Genomic DNA, 17,501 nt, shown 5'->3' with positions numbered 1-17,501 from the left:
TCGCGGTCGAGACGGACAAACGACAAGTACGTATTCTTATAGTACAAGCAAAGATGTTTTTTTTATTACTACAAGCCAGCAAATTTCTACCCATTATACTCGCTACCTTGTACATATGTCGGTCCCTTATTGGTCAAAAAGTTGTTTTTCTCGCCCCTCATTGGGTGACTTTTTCAGGTTCCTTATCACAACTGCAAACGGTCAACAAGTTCCTCAAACTTAGTTTCCCAGGCGTGCTCCCCATCCGTCCTCGCCCTCCCATGGGAACGCTGTAACCTCGTCGAGGCCGATATCCTCCCCAGGCCCCTCGGTCCAGCCGAGCTCCTCCACAAAGGTCCAGGTCCCCGCGGAGGTGGGTGCCGGGGGGCAGAGGGACCATCTCGCTGCCTGGTGGTCCCATGGCCGGGGGGGGGGGAAGAACCCGGGGCTGGGCAGAACCGGGGTCTCGGCCGCTTCCAGGGTTCTCCCGTCCCGCGGCAAGCGGGAGGGAGAGCCGGGGGGGGGGGGCAGCGATGGAGGCGGCTCAGGCTGACGCCGGTCCCGGGGCGCAGCGGGGGACCCCGCGGCCCGCCCCAGCCCGGGGTGCCCCCTCAGACGCCCCGAGGGGCCTCAAGCCGCCGCCTCCGGGCGGTGCCGGCCGAGGGGTCTGGCCCGGCCCGCCCCGCCCGCCCGGCCTCCCCCGCGGCGGGGCCGGCGAGCAGCGGGCAGCCGCCCCGGAGCGGCGGTGAGTGGGGCGAGGGCGGGGGGACGGGACCCACGGGGCCCACGCAGGGGGCTGCGGTCGTCGGGGTCGCGCTGTGGGGCCGGGGCGGTGGGCGCGGGGACTGGGGCGGTGGGCGCGGGGGCGCGAGGACTTCGGCAGGGGGAACGGCGACTACCCCCCATGAGGCCAGGGACCTGGAGCAACGGGGATCGTCAATGGGACGAGGGACTGGCGCAGCGTGAACGGCAGCTGGAGCAGCGGGGCTGGAGACTGGACCCATGGGGCCAGGGGACTGGGGCGGTTTTGCTGGAGCGATGGGGCCGGGGACTGCGGTGGTGGAAGCTAGATAGTGGACCCACGAGGGTGGGGAGTGGAGGAGAGAAGGGCATGTGTACTGCAGCGATAAGGATGGTTTCTAGAGCAGGGGCCCAGGGGGGTTCCCCCGCGCTTCCCTGCAGGGCTGCAGACACTCTCCTCTGCTGGGAACTGGGCTCTTCTCCCCAGGCTCCGCTCTCCCCTCCTACACGGCTCCAGAAATACTTACAGGCAGGCAGATTCATCGTAAATCTCAATGGTGCTGTTTATACAGCTCCTAAACAACTGGCTTCTCCCCCTCATTCCTTCCCTGGTTATTTGCGCACATCCGGAGAGCTCTGCTCGAGCATCTGCAGCCTCGCCGCTGCGATGGTGTGTCTGCTGGCTTCGGCCAGCCACCGGCTGAGCCCCGGTCACCTGCACCGCCAGCGCTGTCGGAGCCGGCCGCTCTGCTGGTAGCGGACCGGGGGCTGGCTGAAGCCCCTCCGCATGCGGAGGAACTACTCGCGGCACCCGCAGTTGGGTTTGGCGGCCTTTTTCACGTGTGCCTTGGGCTCCTTGGTCCCAGGACTCTTTGCCGAGCTTAATTTGTCCCGACTGCAGGATGTAAAGAGCACTGGACAAGGGCAGGGTAAAGTTCTAGAAGTCTCTGAAGTAACTCATAATTTGGTTATGAGGAAGGGGGTTTCTTGGTTTATTTAGAGCTGTACTTACGCATAAAGCTGGCCTTTTCTAGAGGAGCGTTACGCCTGCTTTTTTGGTTACTCTCACTTTTGTTTGAGCACAAATGAGTCTGGACTTTTTGAGCTGTCACAGTTTGTATCAGCCTTGAAGAACCTTCACGATAGTCCTGCTGTTTACAGGGGACTTGGGGCTTTAGCTGAGCGCTGTGTAGCATTTCAGTTTTTCTACTTGTTCTCAGTTATACCCCTGTTGCCACTTTTTGCTGTGCCTCAGGAGATATGCGACTCAGAGAGCAGAGCTAGACGTTGCTCGGTAGGGTTTCATATTTGCTAATGTGATATTTAATCTTTCAAAGCTGTGGGATGATTTATAACAGGATTATTTGCATCTCTTTTTTTTTATTGTCAGGGAAGACCAAAGATCATCCCTTATATTTTTGCAGTAAGGGCTTTGTATGTGAGCAGAAGGAACACATGGTGGTTTTAACGTTTATTATACAACCCTATCAAAGGGCCTCATAGTCCCAGCCAGTACCACAGGTGCCTGTGGTGCCAGGTGTGGGATCTGGCCTTTGTCCTTGCAAATCACACATCCCTTTTGTTTCTTCCTATCTCAAGGTCTGTCATTACAACATCTGTTATTATTAGCCTAGGTCAGGGGAAGTACATGCTTTTAACAGCTCCTAATACAAACTCCGGTTACCCAGGAGGACACAGCACTCTCCTGCAGGAACGGGCTCATTCCGGATCTGTGCCTCCAGATAAACATGGGGTTTGAGCAGCCCCATCCCGCGTGGGGCCAGCCAGCCCCAGCAGCCCCACGCTTGGATAACGCCCAGCCCGAGACCTCCCCCACCTTCCTTTTGCCAGGAGCTGAAGAGGTCTTCTCTTTACCCAGCATCTTTACTTTCCTAGCACGGCTGCATGGGAGCTGGTAAGCGATAATGCCAGAGCTGACAGCCAAGCGCAGTGCCTGCGCCCACGCTGGTTGCGCTCAGCTTCACCCCGTGGGCAGCTGCAGCTTGCTTTTTGAGACAACAGCAGACCCCTTTAACCTCAAACGTTGGCAGCTGCCAACGTCTGTGATGAAACATGCAATCTGACGGAGGAGGAGGAGGCAGTTGCAACCCCAGCGGAGCATTTCTTTGGTCCCCTATCCCTGTGGGAGCCTCTCACCCCTCTCCAGCAGCAGGGAGGACTCGCTGCCTTGCTTGCAGAAGGGTTCCTAGCAGCCTGGAAGAGGTTTGTAGTGCTAGGGACCTTCTCTTCCACCAACACAAGACATTTTTTGTTTGGATACGTGGCATGCCTTGGCAGTATCATAGCCCAACTCACATAATGAGCTACTTATTCTGCAGTTGAAAAACAGCTGACACACATCCAGTTCCTATAAAGGCTGGATGAGAGGCTGCAGTGCCTTGGGCGTGGTTCTCAAATGCCGCATGCGTTGCCTTGTAATGACGATCCTAAGATATTCCTTAAAAAGACCTATTTGTAAAACTCCAGCAGGCCGCAGCGTGATTCTGTTTCAGCTTTTCCGTGTGGGTTTTGTTAAGATGAAAGATAATACAGCATAGCAACAAAGCTAGAGGCCAAGGGGAAAACATGATAGCCTTAAGTATGTGCGTTTTCACAAGTCCAATTCCTCTCCCTGTTCATGTAAGATTCTGTGAAAACTTCTGAAAATATCTGCCCCTTACCAAGAGTGTTGCTTTGCATTTAAAACCACCTGCAACAGACTGCAGATGTTTGGCTGTGCTAATGCCTTGTGTGAGACGAGAGGCTCCCTTCAAGAGATAAAACAGTCCGCGTGATAGCAGGCAGATCTAACCCACCCTCTGCCTTCCATGGGCATTCTTTACTCGAAGGCTCTTACCCTTTTCCCCAGCCATGTATCTGAGACACCTGGTCTGCTGGTGGAGGGGAGAAGGGAGGAGGAGGGGTTAATTTTTCAAAAGAGCAGCAGCACTTTGAGCAGGAGGTGCGGTAGGTGCCCTCCTTCCAAATACACCTTATTCTCTGTCTCCTGGGATAAGCCTTATCCCCTCTCCGTAGGCACGGGGAGAGACTGTCGTACCCAGCTGCACTGGGTGGGAAGAAGGTCACTTCCGCACCTATTTGGATCTACTTGGATAAAGGAAATCCTCCGTCTCTAAAGAATATAAATGCTTTTCCCGCAGCAATTGTTCTTATATCCTTAAACCAGCCCTGTAAGCTATAAAACAAAACATGGTTCTCATTTTGCTGGAAAAAGCCAGAACCAGTTCTTGCCTACATCTCAGAGAGCCAGAGGATACCAGAGAAAACGGCCAAAAAAGAGGCTAATTTAGCACCACAACCCTCACATCTCGAACCCTCCTCCAGAATCTCAGGGATTTTGCAGAGGGAAAGAAAACATAGTCTCCTGCTTCTTCTCCACTTATAATTAGACCTATCGGTTAATGATCAAATAAAATACCAATTGTGAGGAAATCCTACAACAGAAATGACTCCATGTACCCTCTAACCTAGGAAGAGCACAACAAGGAGTTCATGCAAGACACGAAGGCATTCAAATAACCAGCTTTCTACAGGGTAACATGGCTTTGCAGCCTGCAGCAGCCACTCTGTCCCAGATAATGCAGGTTTTTAGCTGCACAGAAGCAAAATCACCCTTAAGTCGGGTGGTTTTCCCCAGAACCTTATTTCCTGAATTCCTTTTAGCAAGGCAGAAACCAGGGACGTGCAGTTGGCTTTTCTGGTGGTGGGGACATCCTGGGCTGGAGATCTCCATTGCAGGGCTGACAACAATATACCCTGGCTGTTTTCTCTTCCCTTGGGTTTGGGTGTTGGGGTTTTTTTTTTTCCTCTTCACCTTCTTGGGCTCGGGGGGCTGGGCTGGGGGGCTGCTTGACCAGCTGCTGGGCATGCTGCGCCTGTAGGCAGCTCCATGGTGGAAATGACTTCCCTTTCAGATGCTGCTCTGCTGTTTGCTGGGTTCCACAGAGGAAAGCTGGATGCTGCCAGGAGGTAACGTCTCTCCTAAGAGGGCTTAGCCTTAAACACACCTCCTCACCCCTGTATCAGAAGTCAGTTCTTTAGTCACCGCTGACCTCAGGCTGTTTCTAAAACAAAGCACGTCTGTAAAACAGACCATCTTGGCCTCTTCTGGTCCTGGCTGAAACTCTGATCACAGGGCAGTGAAAACCCTTTGCCAAAAAATTGTCCCACTGTCCACTTTCCCGCTGTCCTCCGCCCTCACCCTTACTCCAGAGCCTTGCAAAACCCGACAGTGAATACAGTCCCTCTTGTCTAAAGGCCAAAGCTTTCAGTCTGGCTCTGCAAACCAGCTCTGAGCGCTGGTGCCGTTCAAATAACGCCCCGTCACAAAGTGTGTTGGAGGCAGGCAGGTTGTTCTCGAGCTCTCTCATGCCCCCGATCAGTGCGGTGCGTGTTGCAGTCTCTGTAGTGAAAAAACTACAGCAAAAGGTCTGTAAAAAAAGTTGGAGAAGACCCAGAGAACAGCAGCCAAAATGATCAAGAGCTTGCAAGGAGAGACTGAAAAGTCTGGGAGCCTTCAGGTTGGAGAGGAGGGGGTGGGAGAGGGGATGGGATGGAGGTTTTCAAAGTCATGAAGTTGATGCATAAGGCGGGTGCAGAGCCGCCCATATTCACTCCATGCCACAAGAGTCAGGGCTGCTTGAGAAAGCAATGAAATGTGTTAAACCTGAGAAGGGAAAGTACTTGTGTAGGTGTTTGGGTGTTGAACATGTGGCTCCTGCTACCCTGGGAAGCTGTGAAGGTGGTTGCTAAATATAAATGGGCAATTTCATGGCCAGCAGATGCAGAAATAAATACTAAAGGGACGAGGCAGGGCTGTACCTGCTAGCATCATAAAGCTGCAGCAGACAGGAAGGGCTGCAGAAAGTGGCCAGGCACTCTTGTCTCTCCCAATAATTGCTGCACCTATGCTGGTCTTGATGCTGTTCGATATCAGTGGTCTTTGTGTCTTTTTTTAATCACTGTAGTAAATTGGTGCTGAACACAGATGTGGTCGTGATGGTTTCCCCGAGCTGCGCTGTTTTGAGCAGCATGGGCTCGGGCTGCTGTACAGCAACCCCTTGCTTCAGCCTGTGCTGAAGATGCAGAGATGCCGGTGCTGTGGGGACACGTGGAGAAGGTTGGGGGCTCCCCCTTCGCTGTGCTGAGCACCCTGCACCTTTCCCAGCCCCTGCGTGGCAGATGCTGATGGTGCTTTTCACAGTGTCCTTCACAGGCCCATCCGCCATGCCGAGAGCGGCCGTCCCAAGAGCACGTCACTGCAGAAGCAGCTCGTCCCTCGTGCTGGTTTGAAAGAGCTTGCAGGTCTTTACCATGTTAAGGTGGCCGCAGGCAACCATCGCGGTCTGTGAGTATGAAAAGGGACTTGTGTGGGGCTTACACCAGCCGTGGGTGTCCTTGGAGAGCATACGCTTGCAGCATTTCTGTGCTCTCCTTGCATCCCTGCTCCGGGCTGCGGCAGTGTCGGGAAAGGCGCGCGCTCTGGGGAGCCGTCCTGGCAGGTGCCTCCTTCCTCCCAGAGCTGCAGCATCACCATACCTGGGTACCACCATCACCTCTTATAAGCAGCTCTCCTCCACTGCTTGCCTGAGGATTGCTTCCCTGTGAGCCTCTTCTCTGCTCTCGGACCATGGGGTACCTTCAGGTACCCTTCCCTGAGCTTCTGAGCCTCTCCTCCATCATCTTTCCTCTTTTCTTAGAAAGACTTTGCTTTTGGCATCTGTTCCTGTAGCTTGTTCCCTCTTCAGCAACCAGCATAACCTTTTAAACGTGCTAAAAGCGGCTCCAGGATGACAGTTCTGGAGGATTTGGGGGCTGGAGATACTAGACATGACCTTCCACTTGCAAAGTTCTTTTATGCCAGCACTGCTACGATGGGATTCTCATGCCTGGGTTTTGTACAGCCAAGGGTTTGTTTCAGAGTCACACTTGCAGGCTGACTCCCACATTAGCTTCAATTTCCCCTGGGGAAACCGTAAAACATTTTCAAGACAACGGCTCTTATGTAAAGGCCTGCTACACGGCAGTTGCAGCAGAGAGCCGTTGCATTACTCAGAGGGGCCAGGAAACATGACTACATGATGACTTAGCACCTTCCAGACGCGTAAGGTCACTGGGCGCCTAGCTAAGTGGGAGCATCAGTTTTGCAGGGCTTAACCCTCTCTTGAGAGGATGGTGAGGCTGAGGCTGAATATGCCTGTAGGTTTTAACAGCTTTTAGAAAGGTGAGCTCTCAGACACCAGTTATTTAGCAGCTAGGACTACATAGTCCCAACAAAGTGCATTTCAGAGCTTGTTTTCCGAGCAATGCTCTTACTTTCAGGTGCCAAGGGAGCAGAACAAGATCCAGGGGTGAAGCTGCACTGATTACGGTCCCCACTAGGAACTCCTGGTGTGCAGAAACCCCCAAAAAGTCCAGTTTCCCATCATTTTCATTCCAAAGGGCAAGGAATTGTCTTAACCAGCTAAGAAGCATTTATGTACCACACCAACAGAAATGTTACCGTTTTTATCTTAACAGAAAGAAAATCAGATACGTGGCATGACATGCTTCGGGAAGTCATGTGCCAAAACTTGGTAACTTGTGCCAAAAAAAAGGATGTACAAGCAGATTAAATTGTTCTTTGGCTTTTGCTTTAAAGCTAACCCATCCTGCTCTGGCATCTCTCCTGTTGCCAGACCTGTTGCTGATTTTGCAGGGGTCCTCTGCAGTGGTGGAAATTGCAGAAAGAAGAGTTGCAGCTGAAGGGTCCTCCATAATGATGCATGCACCAGATATCAAGAACGTAAACTTCACCGAGTGGGAATACATAAGAAACTCCACATTTGAAGTCATCCTGCAGTACTATGCAGATTACGCATCTCCAACTATTTATGCAGCTTACCAAGGCAGAGTGGTCTTCTTTCCAAAGAATGGCTCAATTCTCCTGCAGAGGTTACGAGAGACAGACAGTGGCATCTATAAAGCAACAGTAGATCTGATGCAGGATAAAGCTTGGACAACCCTCCTCGAAGTTATCAGTAAGTCAGATGTGTTGAGAGGATCGTTTTCTCAGACCAAGGTTTCCCAGTCAGTGCAGCAGACAGGTCCACAAGGTGGTAACCAGAACAAGAGCCAGAGAATCACAGAATATCTCGAGTTGGAAGGGACCCCTAAGGATCATCGAGTCCAACTCCCTGCTCCTCGCAGGACTGCCTAACATTAAACCATATGACCAAGAGCGTCGTCCAGACGCAAATGGAACTCTGACAGGCTTGGTGCCCTGACCACTTCCCTGGGGAGCCTGTTCCAGTGACCAGCCCCCCTCTCAGGGAAGAACCTTTTCCTAATGTCTGATTTGAACTTCCCCTGATGCAGCTTCATTCCATTCCCTCGTGTCTTATCGCTGGTCACCAGGGAGAGGAGATCAGCACCTCCCTTTCCGCTGCCCGCCTTGAGGAAGGTGTAGACTGCGGTGAGGTCACCCCTCAGCGATGAGGTCAACCTTCAGCCTTCTCTTCTCCAGGCTGAACAAGCCAAGTAATTTCAGCCGCTCCTTGTAAGCCTTGCCCTCAAGGCCTTTCACCATCTTGGTTGCCCTCCTCTGGACACACTCTCGTAGTTTGATGTCCTTCTTGTGTTGAGGTGCCCGAAACCACACACAGTACTCGAGGTAGAGTGGGACAGTCACCTCCCTTGACCAGCTAGCTATGCTGTGCTTGATGCACCCCAGGACACGGTTGGCCCTTTTGGCTGCCAGGGCACACTGTTCACTCATATTCATATCGCTCACATCTGATGAGCAAAACAAACACCATGGTAATGATTTGAGGAACTCGGGAGCTGCAGGTTGTGGCCAGTCCCTTGGAGCTGGGGCCAGAAGCTCCTTGGTAGCAATCCCAGGGGAAGCTGCTGTCTCACCAGTTGCCTACTGACCCTTTCAGGATCAGATCCTGAGATCAGCTGGGTTTATGGATGCTTTTCACTGGAGGGTGGGTCTGCCAGGCAGATGTGGCTGATCCCGTGTGGCTCCCTGCAGGAGCTCCTCCTGTGTAGCTCCAGGCCTTGCAGACTCTCTTCCTTCACACCAGCATTGCCTTTCTCTGCCTCTCAATTTCCCTGAAAAAATAAACAGAAATGAGAGCTCACCCTGTTTTCAACTGCCCTTTCCTAGAGCTCAGCACCACTATGTGGGCATACTGCACGTAGGGCATCCAGAGAGGAAGGACCTCAGGAGCATGTGGTAGCTATCAGGTAGAAGTCCAGATGTAGTTAGGAGCAGCCCCGACCACTGCAGGTACCTAGGCATCAGCTGAGGGACGGAGTCAGCCCTCCTTTTGCATATGGCAGGGGCCTCCAGCGTGCGAGGCTTGCTTCTCTGTGCTTTGGCCCGTGTGGAGTTGGACCAGTTTAAACGGAGCAGCGGAATCCCATGTTGCTGCTCTTTGGCTGAACTTCATGACTTCTTTGATGCCTCCCATACTTCCCCATGCCACTGCTGTGTGGGAGAAGCCCGCCTGGGACACCCCGTGGCAGACAGTGTCCGGAAAGTCCCTGTCATCACTTCCCAGCATAATCCCAGCTCTATCTCCAAGGGTTGGTAGTATCCATCCTAGGGGTGACGCAGTGGCAGGGATGGGGACATCTGCTTTCTGCTTTGAACTTGGTGGATGTTGCCCTGCTCCTGCAGTATCTTCTCTCCCTCCAAACCGACCTGGGGTGTAAATCAGAAGGGAAGGACCTGCTCGCTCCCCACGGGGCTCAGTATTCTTGCATGTTGGCCAGTTTTCAGGTCCAAAGCAAGGCAGTACTCATGCTCCTGGGAGTTCTACCATGCTGCTCTCTGCTTTTCAGAGCCTGTGCCCCAGCCTGAGCTCCGGTACAGTTCAAACCTGGCAGGTTCGCCCATCGAGCTGGTCTGCATGGTCCCAGAGGGAACAGTGGATTCCATCTCCTGGAAGAAGGAGGGACATCCCCTTCCCCCTGAACAGTGCTATCTGCTCTCTGGAAACATCAACGTGCTGCAGATAAAGAAGGGAGAGAAGTCGGACTGTGGCTCCTACTCCTGCAATGTCAGCAACGTGATAAGCTGGAAGGAGACAGCCCTGAACCTGACTGTCACAGGTTAGCCTTCCCCTGCCGTGGTGGATCCGATGGTTTGTCGTGTTGTCGCAGGTCCACCCCGCAGGATGCAACCGTCTCTCATGGGCTTTCCTGAGCAAGGAAGACCCAGGACTCATCCCTCACATTTTCCAGCACTTTGCAGTTTCCTGGGATCACCGCTCTGTTTCAGGGTTGTCCCCAGCATGGGGTTTCCCTCCTGCCCTGCCTTGCAGGTCTCACGCCTCCTCTACGCCACGTGGAGAGGCTGGCCATCGTCGTGCTGATGTTCGTCACCGCCTCCGCCATCAGCTTCATCATTATGCTGCTCTATCAGCTGAGGAAGCACAGGATCGGTGAGTGCCAGGACTGCACCCCAGGCCCGCAGACTAAACCCTTCTCTCCCCACCGTGGAGAGGGCAGGCGGCAGAAAGCCTCAGCCAAGTTCCTTCTCCCCTGTTGTCCTAATTCACTTAGGTAGTGGGAGGAAACATGCTCAGCTCGTGCATTTCTTCTTATGCCTCTGTAGCTTGCACAGAAAGTAAAATTCCCTAGAAGCAGCTAATCCCAAATGGCTTTGTGAGAGACGGAACCAAAAATATCACAGTACCAAGCGTACCAGTCATTCCTTTCCCATTCCTTGGGCATTGCTGGGAAGAAATAAAAAGTGCAGGACTCGCGGGCTGCATGGCAAGAGCCTTCCTGCTTGGAGTTGGCCAAAGATCATGTCTCATGGGTTTTGGTGACCAAGCACACTGGTGTTAGGGTCATGACAATGGATCTGTACCCAAGGAGCGTACAGGTTAACGCGGGTGCTTCAGTAGCCACATATATATTGATTAACAGAAAACAAACCTAAAGACATAGCCAACAGCAAGTCCTCTCACACAGTCTTTGTAATCTGCTAGTGCATTCTACCCACCAGAATATTATCCCCAGAATAACAGAGACCATCTGGACAGGAGAGGTGAAGCCCTACAGCTGGCAGGAAAGTTCTCCCACTTGTATTTGTCTTTCAGCATTAACACTGGGGATGTGCGGGTTGTGGTGCTAGGTCTTGCCTTTGGGGGTAATCTCCCCTGAGGAGCTCTCCGTGCCTGGTGCTTGTGGCAAGAGCTTGTGCTATGTTGGCTTTCCACCATGAAAAGGGTCTGCAGAGGAAAGCCAGCATTTGTCAGGTCATTATAGGAGGCAAAAACTCAGGCAGAAGTGTTGTAAAGTGTCTCACTAGGTGGAATTGGTGTCTGGTTCAGTGTGGAGCAAGCCCAAATCTGGCTGGTTTCTCCTGCTTCCTCCTGAAGTCCAAAGCAAGCCCTTGAAAGTTCACCAGGTTTTCTTTTCAGGGTTTCTAAACCTCAGGGATTCAATTCTTTACAAAGAAAACCTGTGCTGGTTGTTTGTCTTCCCTTTGCAGGCTGCACCCATCCTGTTTGTGTGGTACTGAGTACATTTTTCTTTTTTCCCAGGAAAGGAAGCATGGAAACATAGCCTTCTGTCCACCTATGGACTGCTGTGTATCTCCTGTCTCCTCCTGTTTGCCGCCTCCATCATCTGGATGCTGGAAGAAGGTAGGATTCATTTAAACCTGATTTGTTCTTGATTGCTTCAGTGTCTCATCTTTCATCTTCCTCTAAGTCTCTACAGTAGCATCTTCGATGTAGCAGTATTTGATTAAGAGAAATAGAATTTAGACTTCACTGCTCTGTAGCCTGCAGGCGCCTCTTTCTCTGCTCTTTTGAAACCGAAGGGCTACATTAGTCCCTTTGCACTCTTCAGGTACCACTACCCCCTCTCCAGGACTTCTCAAAAATTAAAAAGTGGTTCAGAAACCACTTCCACGAGACCTTAAGGGACCACGGGCAATGAACACAAAGCTTGGCTGTTCTAAAACTGCTCCATTGCCAGTTCTTCCCTGCTCCAAGCTGAGGCTGCCTATTTGTCATGCCATGGGTGCTCATTTGCTACGTGCTGAGCTGCAAGCAGACATTAAGCCCAAAGAAACAGACCCCCCCCCCCCCGAAACATGTGGGTCTTCTCCCCATTCTCTGTGGAAAGAAGGGTGCTGCCTATGTGTACCTTTATAATAAATGCTGCCTGCTGCCAACTTCTAGGATAAAAACTGTCCTCAGCTGGAGGATATGGTCCCCTGGCCAGCAGCGCTGAGCCAGTCCCGCTTCCAGACCCACCCCCCAGGCGATGGGGACCCTTCTCGGCCGCAGTCTGCAGTCCTGCTCCTGCTGCACAGCCCGGTCGCACGGGGGACCGATCCTGCGCTCCCAGATGCAGCAGTCAGGTGCAGGGTCACCACGAGCCAGCTTGCCTTGCCTTGTTCTCAGACCACTGCCTCCACCAGTTTCCATCTCACCTTCTGGTTTACTTCTGCTCCCACAGGTCCGTCCGCCGCCTTCATCTTGCTTGGGCTGTTCTTCCTCACTGCGGCAATAGGAACTGCCCAGGCAGCAGCAGCAGCGGTGTGGAGACCAGTGGCTCCCGATCACATCAAAATGTGTAAGTTGCTCTTTATGGTCTAAACCTTGGTGGAAAAGGCCTGATAAGAGCCCGGGAGTGAATTCCTTAGGTTTGCACTCCCAGGAGGGAGCGGAGGCTCGGCACGCTGCTGTGCCGCGCGCCCAGAGACGTTGCCCACGCCTTGCTCGCCCTCCCACCGAAGCCCAGCTCCTCCACATGCCAGCCTGAATTCCTTATGCATTTTCCTCTCATCCGTCAGCTATTTTTCCCTCTCCCAGGGCACTGTGTCATCCGGAACTCTACAGCCCCCACAGTACTGATCGTCAACTTGTTGTTCACCATCCTCTTGCTCCACAATATCCAGCAGCTCCATGGTAAAGGGTGGCTTGGGTTTGTGCCGTTGGTGCCCTTGCTCGCCTTTCTTCTGGGGACCGGTAGGGTATCTGGGGGGGTTTGGCTTCACAGAGGGCAGGGAGAGTCCTTAGGTGGTTTTGCATGGCTGGTCCTGCAAGAAACCTTGTTGTAGTCGACGTAGTCGTGGCAGCTTTGTGCTGAGCGGGAAGGTCATAGCTCTTACGTAGCAAAGCAAGGTTTGCCCCGGTGGCTCCATGATTTGAAACACAGGGATTCCCCCCGCCTTTCTGTCACATAGGAAGTCCCTGGATTAAATTCGTGGTGCCTAAATGCTTAGAGGGGGGTGTTGGCCAGAGAAGCAACTGCTGACAAGTTCTCCTTTTCTCTTCCGCAGAGCGAGGCTGCTCAGAGGCCACTGATCTGACGACCAGCTGTGTTTTTGCTGGCGTAACGATCCTCATAATACTGCTGGTCCTCCTCCTATTGTGTAAGTAGCCCTGCGGTTTCCTTCCAGGAACTGTAATGAGCTGCTCAGCCACTGAGAACCCCCCTGCTCAGCCCTCACACCCTCCCCTGGCAGCAGGTATGAGGAAAGATGCTTTCAGTTAGATAAAAGCCAGACTTTTCTTCTAAAGAGTGGGACTGTCCAAATCAGCCGAGGACCCAACTCTGGTGTCCATCCTTTTAGGAAAGCTACAGTAGGTACTGGTCCCTGCCTGAGGTCCTTGCCAGCACCTCTGCTTTGTCCATGGATGCTCAAGGAAAGCGAGTTTCTGCTCCAGAATGTCCTACCATGGTCTTCCCTAGCGATAGCCATACCCTGATCAAAATAACCTCAGCTATGGCAAGCTTTGGGAGGAGAAAACTGTCTGATAAACAGGCAGAAATAGGTCTGGGAACATCTTATGACCTCAGCGAGCAGCTGACCAGTCATCCCAGTGAAGTGAGGCTTGCAGAGTGAGGTCAGGTAGTTCATTTTCTATCCCTCCAGCTCTGGGATGGGAAGGAAGAGAACAGGGAGGCGATTTCCACATGTCTGCTGTGGTTTTTCCAGCTTCTCCTTTTAAAGTTCCTGGTTTCTGCGGTCTCATCATGTGAATCCCCCCATTGCCGTGAGTAGCAACTGTATGTGGCCCCAGCCTGCACAGGCTCTGCGGTGGCCCGGTCTCGAGGGCCAGCTGGGCATCCCAGTGGGCTTCCTGAAAACACTGGCTCAGCCTTCGGGATCACAGGTAGCATCTCGGGGAACTGGTAAGAAGGAGAGTCAATAGCATGTTGAGGAGAGGATGCCCTCGAGGACAGGATTGAAAGGGGATGCTCATGCTTTCCTGGAGTGCACGGAGCATTTCCAGGTCTGAAATACAGGAAATATTGCAGCGAGTCCATACAGCCAAAGGGAGGCAGGGTAGAGCCGTGGGGGCTTGCAGGCAAGGTGGGTGTCGTAGGCAGAAGTCCACTCTCCATGCTGCCTTCTTGCTTCCCCTCGCCCCCGCAAAACAGGGCTCTCCTGGTTTTGGAAACAGAGGAGCTCTGCTTGGTGAAAGGCTCCCATCTTCATTGCTCTCTGCAGCCAGTTTTTCTTCACCCATTCCATGAAATGCCGGGTGTGGCCCGAATTGCCGGGATGTTGTTGGAAACCCAAGAGTTACTTGGCCTTTCCTTTATTTCCAGATCACAGGAATAAGCAGAAGGAGAAGATGATGAAAAACCAGCATGCCACCCAGACTGCACAAGTCCTGCGCACCTCGGTAACTCCCTGCCATTAGCTGGTCCCCTGCTATTGCAAATCCTTATTATTTAATGACGAATATTTAGTTCATAATGAATATTTATGAATATTTAATTCGTAATAACAAGGAAGCACCTGCCTGCCTTCCTGCAGAATGCTGTAGGCTTTGTCCTCACCCTGGGGGGTACGCAGCGAGCCTGCTGTAGTTCAGCTTGGTCCCATGGGACCCGTGGGGTCACTGCCACGTCCTGGGGAGCTTTCCTGGGTTTGGGGGTGCTGTGGACGATGCCCCGAGCGCTGCAGTTTCACCTCCACTGCAGGGACATGCTTGGCTGCATCTCGGTGTCCCGAGTGTGCCAGTTCTCAGGGCTGTTGCAGTTTGATTTGGGTAAAAACATACTCTTCTACTACACCTAACCCAGAACAGCTGCAAATAAGACGCAGGGGAAAACCACAGGTCCTTTACCCACAACATCAAACTAAATACACACACCTTCTATATTCGCTTCACTCTCTCCCTCTTCCGCCCCACTTTGGCTTAGAGAAACCTCCCTCCCTCCCACGCCAGCACCACGAGCGCAGACTTGCCCCACTCCCACCTTCCTCCCCTGCCTCCTTATTTCAGAGATACCAGAAGGATTTGAGGGTCAAGGGACCCCCCCCCCCCTTTTACTTCTCCCGCAGCTGAGCCTTAGGCTTGATGTCGGCACGGGGGGGGCTGATGCTGCACCCCTGCATTTCAGGGTTGCTGGTGCATGTGCAGCTGCAGCCTTCCCCCCCACCTCTGGAGGGGGTCATGGAGTGGGGGGGGGGGAAGATTTACTGCCTCCCCCCAGGGCAGTTTCTGGGGGTGATTTGAGGGATTGGGATGTTTAAGAAGAGTGCAACAGCACTGGGGGGGGGGGGGGCGAGGAGGGTGAGGAGGGTGCAGTGTGGCTGAAGAGCTCCTGGTCCCTTTCGTGCCACCAAAGGACGTGGTCCTGGTGTTTTCAGCAGGTGATGGAAGAAACCCAAGTACAGAGGCAAGAAGGGTAGTAAATGGTCGTCCCTCCGCCACCCGGGGAGCTGTGCTCACACACCGCGAGCAGCTGGGGCAGAGCCCCAAGAAGCTGGGAAGATGCCGTCGGCCGAAGCAAGGCATCTGTAAGCTCTGCCTCTACCCTAGTGCTAGCAGGGCAATGCTTTTGGCAAAAATCTTGCCAAAAATGTTGCCACCCAGCTGTCCGAGCTGTAGCTCCAGGTGGCAAATGATAAATTCCCCACCCACTTTCCCTGCCCTCTGTTTGGAAAACCCAGGCTAAGAGAAAGTACAAGCCATTGCTCTTACTAATGCTGGTTATCACCCAAGCAGGGGCAGCTTTTCCATGACCCAGAAATTGTCTCAGATTCCAAACCAGAGGTTGACCATCCTAACGCTGTCACACCACGCGCCTCCTTTTTTTAATATGTTAATGAGACAACAGAAAAAAAAAAATGCCAAAAAGACATGTAAATGTCAGTCAGGGGACCCAGCTGATGCTCTGGAGCGTTTCAAGGAATTTGATCAAGTTGGCTCAACCAGAATGTACTGCTGCTATTAATTAGACAACTGCAAAAGAGCAGATTAACTCCCAGCTTTCGCCGCTGGCCTGGTCAATAGTTGTTCTGGTATAAAAGAGATGGGGACCACGCTGCTCAAGCAGTCCCAAGATGGACTGCTCCCAGAGGGCTGCCCTGCCTGTGCTTTTGCTTCTGAAGCTTTAAGCTGACCCCGGTTTGTTTTCAGCAGAGCTCTGCCAGACTCTGCCCGCTGAGGATTTTGGTGTCACCACCCATCCGTGGTGCTGCTTTCTGCACCGCTTCCTCCTCCTGCCTTTCTAAGTCCCTTGTGGGTTCTCAGGGGCGGCAGCTCTGCGATCACACCTTGCCCTCTAGCTTGCAAGGCAAATGTCCCTGTGTCCCACCGCCTTTCTCAGAAAACTCGGCCCAAGCCCTCGTCCGTCTGTCCTACGCCTGCTCCTGTCCTTCCTTGTCTGCTGCCAGCAGCTCCAGGCACAGCTTTGACCCCACACTCCCACCCCTGGAAAGGATGCCTTGCCTTTAGGAAGGATAACCAGGAAAGGCAGGTCCATTTGTGCCTTTGGGGTGGGATTTTTTTTTTATGTATTTTTGTAATGTATTTTAAAGCATCCCTGAACTAGATTGGCCTGAGCTGATTTCCCTTCCATGGTGTCCCAGGTTCGGCTGGGATAGAGTTAATTGTCTTCCTAGCAGCTGGTATAGTGCTGTGGTTTTGAGTTGGTATGAGAAGAATGTTGATAACACACTGATGTTTTCAGTTGTTGCTAAGTAGTGTTTACGCTAAAAGTCAAGGATTTTTCAGCTTCTCACGCCCAGCCAGCAGGGAGGCTGGAGGGGCACAAGAGGTTGGGAGAGGACACAGCCAGGCCAGCTGGCCCAAATTGACCAAAGGGACATTCCATACCGTGTGACATCATGGCCAGTATAGAAACTGGGGGGAGTGGGGCTGGGGGGATCGCCGCTCGGGAACCAACTGGGCGTTGGTTGGCGGGTGGTGAGCAATTGCAGTGTGCATCACTTGTATATTCCAATCCTTTTATTATTACTATTGTAATTTTATTACTGTTATCATTATTGGTTTCTACTTTTCTGTTCTAGTAAGCCATTATTATCTCAACCCACGAGCTTTACTCCCCCCCCCGCCCCGATTCTCTCCCCCATCCCACTGGGTGGAGGGGGAAGTGAGTGAGCGGCTGCCTGGTGCTTAGTTGCTGGCTGAGGTTAAACCATGACACATGGTTAACTGACCTTGCATTCATGCTCTGGCTTCAGCAGTTTCCTTTGCAGGTTGTAGCATTTTACATGAGGTTGGAGTAAGTTCTGCCAAAGTCCTTTTTGTTGTCCCCCTTGGACAGGATGTCAGCTCTGGAATGTGTTCATCCATAAAAAAGAGGAAAAAAAACCCTTTATGTTGCTTCTTTCTTTGCTTTGTTATAGCTGTTCTAATAAATGTTTTTTACACGGATACTTCCCTGTGTATCCCATCCTGCTTCCTCAAGCAGAAGACGACTCCATCCTACTCCCGACCCCTCTCGTGGGCTGGTTCCCGCCCCGGCGAGCGCTGGACCAG

At 52.7% G+C, this 17,501-nt stretch overlaps 1 protein-coding gene across 16 annotated transcripts; it reads left to right on the top strand.

Moving 5' to 3' along the window:
• Positions 1 to 107: 107 nt before the first annotated feature.
• On the top strand, positions 108 to 17,396 carry LOC142043248 (uncharacterized). 16 transcript variants are annotated; one of them, XM_075054177.1, is made up of 13 exons: positions 108 to 352; positions 4,656 to 4,710; positions 5,709 to 5,860; positions 5,945 to 6,088; positions 7,419 to 7,760; positions 9,574 to 9,843; positions 10,056 to 10,175; positions 11,286 to 11,387; positions 12,211 to 12,327; positions 12,567 to 12,662; positions 13,037 to 13,129; positions 14,314 to 14,390; positions 15,365 to 17,396. In XM_075054177.1, exons 4-13 carry the CDS (start codon positions 6,055 to 6,057, stop codon positions 15,404 to 15,406), a joined length of 1,293 nt encoding a protein of 430 aa, XP_074910278.1. In that variant the 5' UTR covers positions 108 to 352; positions 4,656 to 4,710; positions 5,709 to 5,860; positions 5,945 to 6,054; the 3' UTR covers positions 15,407 to 17,396. The 16 variants fall into 16 exon arrangements, with proteins under 16 accessions (XP_074910278.1, XP_074910283.1, XP_074910277.1 ...); XM_075054182.1 differs by lacking the exon at positions 5,709 to 5,860 and adding an exon at positions 2,409 to 2,635; XM_075054176.1 differs by lacking the exon at positions 5,709 to 5,860 and adding an exon at positions 2,350 to 2,635.
• The last annotated feature ends 105 nt before the right edge of the window (positions 17,397 to 17,501 follow it).

The sequence above is a fragment of the Buteo buteo genome, chromosome 22 (genome assembly GCF_964188355.1).
Source record: "Buteo buteo chromosome 22, bButBut1.hap1.1, whole genome shotgun sequence".
NCBI classification, from domain to species: domain Eukaryota; kingdom Metazoa; phylum Chordata; class Aves; order Accipitriformes; family Accipitridae; genus Buteo; species Buteo buteo.
This window is presented reverse-complemented; position numbering and strand designations above follow the sequence as displayed.